A 6,526-nucleotide genomic window follows, 5' to 3' on the forward strand; every position below is an offset into this window, starting at 1 on the left:
ATTTGCAAACTCATTAAAGACTCTGTAATGGGGAGCATATACACGTGCTAGACGCACTAGCAAACGTCTTCAACATAATACACAGAGATGATCATCAATCGGTCGGGGTCGGTTTTGGACTGAAACTGACGCCAACCACTGACATGTTCAGTTTCCGTCGGTTGGAGCTCGTCGGGTTTAGAAGGTTCCACGATTTCGACCGACCAACTACACTGACGGTCGATCGATTTTGGTCGGTTTGGTGAAGAGGAATGGGAGAAGAAGAAAAAAGAGAGGAGACTAGCAATTATTTTCATATCCAACTTTTTATTGCAAAAAAAAAGATCAAATCAAAGGAGGTTTCATAGAAAATGAATTGTGTTACTTCAACGTGTTAAGCCAAATCGAACCTAACTCAATTGATAGACATTTATAATCTTATAGACAAAAAATTGAAAATTCATGGGTCTATTAGACATTGTTAGAATTATGAAATCTATTAGATCGTTAGTTTAGGGATCTATTACACACAAAATGGAAAGTTTAGGAATCTATTTAGACACTTTACAAAATTTAGGATCTATTACACACAATTTTGAAAGTTTAGGATAATTTGACCTTAATTTTAAGGTACGTATTACAATTTATTCACAAGTTCAACATTTTCAAAGGAAGAATAACTTCATTTATATTTAAAAAATAATAAAAGGAATTTTTAAATAGTTATTCGACCCTATTTTAACTGAATTTAGATCACAATTTTACTTCTAATTTATCAATATTCATGAGTTCCATCTCAAAACCAATAGCCAATAAGAAGAGTAGCTCAGATATATTATGAACCTTTCTTATATCACAGCTTAATCCTTAACATGCCCCTCAAGATCATGGCTATTTTGGTTCATCGATTTTGGCCGAATCTCATTTTTGGATCGGATGCTCGTTTGAGCTTTTAGGCTCTACTACTATATTAACTGGGCTACCAGGTCCCGACCAACCAGATTTTGGTGGTTGTCCAATCAGTGCACATGCCTGATTTTGTGCTCCGCTGATAAGCCCAATGATGGGCCGACTCCCATTCTCCTTTACTATTTGGCCCACGATAGTGCTATCATCAGAATCCACGTTATTTGAGAAGAGAAGAAATCCTGTCAACCCTCCTCACAATCAAGGTATGCCACAAAAACTCTTCCTATTGCTATGCTTTACATTAGACCCTAACTCTGACTTAAGTATCGGAGTGTGTGGCTAGCACCACACCGATGTGTCTTCTATTTTAAAGGTCTGTCGAATCCTTTTTTCTCTCTCTCTCTTTCTGTATATCAATAACATATTACATACATTTTTATTTTGTGAGGCTAGAGTTATAATTACGATAAGCCTGATTTAAATCTATTTTTGTTGTATTTATTTACTTTTTTAGTACAATAAGTGGGGATGGAGATTCAAACTCATAACCTAACAAGTGCCAATTATTAGTTAGCTAAACTCATTATGATAGGAAGGAGTATACCAAATAACAATACTTTTATATTTATTTACTAGCATCAGGGATCTTTCCTGATATGGTTTTATAAGAATTTTCTACTTTGCTATTTTTATAATTTATTAATGGTTTCTATTAGGGATGTTTACGGGGCGAGGTGGAAAAGCCTTTCCGTGTCCCCATCCTCACCCCCATTTAATTCTTCATTCCAACAAAATTTTCCATAAAATTTTTGAGGAATTGGGCTGGGGATTACTAGCTCGAAATTCGTAAGTAGGGATCGGGTTCCCCACGGGAAATTTCCCCCATTTTTATTTTTTATTTTTAAATTAATTTTCAATAAATATTTTTATCCTAAATAAATTTTTATATAATTGTTTAATTTCTAAAAATAAAACCTCACTTGCAAGGTCTAATTCTCACAAACATATGTATTGGGGGGGTGTGTAGATAAAATACATCAACTTTTTAGTAAAATAAAGAAGATAATAGAATATTATTAAAAAAAAAGAAAAAAAAAGAGGATAATAAAATTATTTTAATTTTGTATATATATATTGAAAAAAATGATGTGGGGCAGGAAACAGAGACGAGAAAATCCTCGTCCCCATTTTGGTGGCCGGAAAAACTTTTCCCCATCCCTACTTTATAGAAAATCTAAACGAAGATTCTCCAGTCCTATTCAGACAGATCCCTAGAGAGAGCCTACAAATAAAATAGACCTCCTTAATTCCTATCAACAATAACCATGACAAAAAGGGTCATAAATTATGCGATATAATTCCATATGACCTACTTTTTTTTTCTTTTAATGGGACCTACCCATTTTTTTTCAACTGACCAAATATCAGTAGACTTACAATAGTGATTCTATTTTCAAAGAATAATGATTAGGCCAACAAATTGCATATAAAGTTTGAGAATAAGTTGATAGCGTGATCCTAGTTTGTTTGGCAAGTAAGCAAACAAATTAATTGACCAAAATCTCAACAAAGCTTACCAAATACGTATTAGAGGAAAAAAAAAAAAACTTTTTACCCTCATATATATTAACTTAACAAGTTAATTTTAAACCCAAAACTTTTAATTTTACAATTTTCTAAACTTAAATTTGAAAGGTTAAATTAAAATTTACTTGCTCAGTTAACTATTAGGGTAAGAGGGTAAGAAAAATAAAATTTCTTTTGAAAAAAGACAACCTAAAATTCATGTTTAAAGTCAAAATTGACTCTATAAGAGGAAAACAAATTAATATTTTTTAAAAGAAAAAGGACAAATAGAGAATTTTTTTAACAGTGTTTTTTTAAATAGGACCAAATTAAAAACCTTTAAAAAGAAGTGTGAAATTAATACCTTTTTAACAAAATGGCTAACTTTTTCAACAATACTAAGAACTTTTTATTATTGAACCAAACAAATTACAATGATTTGAAGGTTACGTTAAAAGAACATTTCCAGTTAAAATGAAAAATTATTAAACCGACTATAGTTGAAACATAATAACATATACTTTCGATTAAGAGATTGTGACCCTACATATTATTGTGTTAAAATAATATATTAATAATTAACTATCAATACGGTAAATAAATATATCATAAACTTTATTTATTTATTATTATTTTTTAAAAATTTATCATTGAATTTATTAACTTGAGTAAATATAAGAGGATAAATTATTTATACGTTTGAATCTATCTTACACACCTTTTTGGAGTTAACTTTTGTTGCAGCTAACTTGGATTTTATTTATTTATTATTATTATTATTCTGAAGTTTAGAAAGCTTAATATGTGTTAGGTGAGAAAGTTGAACAACTAAGATTTCTCAATTTTTGTACCAATTTTGCCTTCCCCTAACCCATATGCTCTCTCCCCATACGTCTCTTCATCTATAAAAACCCTCCACACGATACCAATGGAGATCATCCTCGTCATCAAAACACCGTAATCAAATCGAGTTCATTTTGAGATATCAATCCTATTGAAAATTGTCGATGGCAAGTCTCCGCTTCTCAACTTTCGTACTCCCCCTTCTAGTGAGTGCTTTTATATGGATGAGTTGTGATTCTTTGATCATGACGATAAATGCAAGGCATCTATTGGAGACTCCATCACCTAAGATCCCTGAAGAGCTTCCAAAGCCAGAAATACCCACTTTACCAAATCCGGAGCTTCTTCCACTACCGAAGGTTGAGTTGCCTCCCTTGCCTCATCTTCCACCCCTGGAAAAGCCTAAACTGCCTGAATTGTCAAAGCCAGAGCTTCCCAAGTTGCCTGAATTGCCAAACGTGCCGAAGTCCGAACTTCCCAAATTTCCTGAGTTATCGAACGTGCCTAAGCCTGATCTCTTTAAGTTTCCTGAAATTCCACATGTGCCTAAACTCGATCTTTCCAAGCAGTCTGAAGTTTCAAATTTGCCAAAACCTGAACTCCCAAAGTTAACTACACTACCGAATGTGCCTAAATTTGAGCTCCCTAAGTTTCCTGAATTACCAAATGTACCTAAACCGGAACTCCCGAAATTACCTGAAATGCCACCACTTCCCAAGCCTGTTTTCCCTACTCTTCCAAAGGACATACCCATCCCTTCCTTCAACCCACCACACACAACTACCACTAATCCTTGAATAGCATATTCAACTTTCATCTACTTATATACTTGAATTAAATATAAATTATATTGTTTTTCTTTTAATTATAATTTCTAGTCAGTGTCTGCTATGTATGTTATTCTTATTCCGGTCGGCTTTGTGCCAATAGTTATTGGGTGTTGTTTTTTTTAGACATATAATCATTATATTATGAATAAATATATATTTTTTTGGCCAGTTTACATGATGTTTCTTTATTTGTTATCCTTTATGTTGTTTGGTAATTGTTGAAATTGAAATATAAATTTTAGAACTTCGAGATTTGACCTTGGGCCAAAATATAAATCACACATTTATTGAAAATTAAATTTTTTTCTAAAAAATTAGATTCTTTATAAAGAGAGAACTCCTCCATATTATAACCTAAAGTCGATCCAAACGGCCCCTTAGATAATGGGTTTGAGGAGCTACGTTAGAGAGAGAAAAAGAGTAGAGGAAAGACAACGACAAAATACAACACTTAAAATGGGGTTTGAGAGTGCCATCAAAGTTCCTCATTGAATAAAATAAGGAGAAAATTATGGATCTATTAGTAATTAAAAACAACTATATATCTCTATTGATACGAGACATTTTGAGTGAAATAAAAAACAAAGATGCGATAGCTCATATATGCCCAAAAGTAGACAATATTATATTATTGTAGAAACATAGAAATGTGTGTCGGTTGTCCTCAAGTACAAGTGGCAAGCTTAGCCTTATCAATTGAATCCTCAGGTAAAACAAAAATCGTGAACCTCGAAGACATAATCATGTGGAATTCACATGGAATTATCGACCAATCCTTAGATTTCGTCGAACAAGTGGTTGACAGGGTAGATGATGCTAAATTATCCTACAATGTGATCAATACGTAGTTGAGTTGTATTAGACGGTATGCTTCAAAACAAAGGACATCGACTAGGGTAGGTAGTGTGCTCCCGAAAAAAAAATAACGAGATGACTTGGATATCTAATAGCTATGGAATCTAGCCTAGATATTAGACGGGTGGCGTGCTTATGAAGAGAAAAGAGTTGGCCTGAATAATAGCTTGAATCGAGAATGGATGACTATTTGAAGGGAGGTTATGTGGTACATTGTTTCATGGGAAGATTGTTAGACATCAGAAAATTATAGATATATAAGTAAGGACAATAACTATCTCGATTGGTATATATATGCTCATGAATAAAACATCAAAATCAAAGGCATGAGTCCTTTTGCTAAAAGCATATAATATCATACTGTATGGTAGAAAATATGACGATGTTTTTTTGTTCCTAATTACAGGGCTATGTTTGAGAGTGCTTTTGGCCACCGTAACAAAAAATACTTCTCACTCAAAATCATGTTTTAGAGCGATTAGAAGTATTTTTGAAAAAAGATAAATGTTTTTTAAAGTATTTTTTAAGAAAATAGTGATAACCGAAATGATTAGGTGTGTTTGGTTGGTAATCACAAAACAGAAATTTGAATACAACGGATTCAACGAAAACCAAAATTGTATTTTTTGTTTTCAATATTTTCAAATATGTGTTTGATAGCAGATTTGGTAATTGAATCTCAATTTAAAAAATTGTTTAAGGTATGTTTTATAATATATTTATAAACTAGAGGTAGTTACAAACTAAATATTTAATTTAATGTAAACTTATATCAATTAATTTATTATATTTTTTATGAATTTTGTATAATTTTTATTTTACAAGGTTATATAATTTAAAATACATTATATTTTACATGTTTTAATTTTAACAAACATAAAATGAGTTTATAATATGAAGTAATGTATTTATCAAAATTTTTATCTAATTCTGCATCTTAAAAATTTCAAATTCTAAATCTGAAAATACTAAAAACATAAAAAAGTCGTTTTCAGAATTTCTATTGTTTGGATCATATAATTCGAAAAACAGTTTTAAAAAACGAATCTCTCAAATCCTGTCAAACGTATATTCATTGAATCCAATGAATTCAATGAACCCGAAAATGAAAAACAAGATCCGAATTTCCAACTGCAGAGACTCTTAATTTTCATAACTTTTGTTTAAACCATTGATCTCATCACTCTCAAATACAAACCTTCCTTGGAAGGTTCCTATCAACAATGAACAATGGTCATAATTAATGTGATAGATTCCATTAATTCATTATTATTATTATTATTATTATTATTATTATTATTATTATTTTGTTTTTTGGTGATGAGACGTACCCATTTTTTTTTCAACCGACCAATTAATATTAGTTGGTCTACAATAGGTGAATAAAGCTTGCCAAATACGTATAAAAGAAAAAAAAAACAAGATAAATCGAACTCCAAATTTAAAAAATGTTTGAAATTAATATCTTTAGTTAAAACTTTCACCTATGTAAAGGTCTATATTGATAGCGCTGCACAAGTAAATAAATAATTAAAAAAAGACTT

The 6,526-nt window shown here is 31.2% G+C and overlaps 1 protein-coding gene across 1 annotated transcript; it reads left to right on the forward strand.

The window, feature by feature from the left end:
* Positions 1-3,371: 3,371 nt before the first annotated feature.
* LOC111012169 (uncharacterized) lies at positions 3,372-4,300 on the forward strand. The gene has a single exon (XM_022286222.2). It carries the CDS (start codon positions 3,462-3,464, stop codon positions 4,092-4,094), a length of 633 nt encoding a protein of 210 aa, XP_022141914.1. The 5' UTR covers positions 3,372-3,461; the 3' UTR covers positions 4,095-4,300.
* The last annotated feature ends 2,226 nt before the right edge of the window (positions 4,301-6,526 follow it).

This window comes from Momordica charantia (genome assembly GCF_013281855.1).
Source record: "Momordica charantia cultivar OHB3-1 chromosome 4 unlocalized genomic scaffold, Mcharantia_2.0 BLBB01000004.1, whole genome shotgun sequence".
NCBI classification, from domain to species: domain Eukaryota; kingdom Viridiplantae; phylum Streptophyta; class Magnoliopsida; order Cucurbitales; family Cucurbitaceae; genus Momordica; species Momordica charantia.

Excerpts from the sequence above, each read along its gene's own strand:
- LOC111012169 (XM_022286222.2), top strand. The coding sequence starts at position 3,462 with ATGGCAAGTCTCCGCTTCTCAACTTTCGTACTCCCCCTTCTAGTGAGT.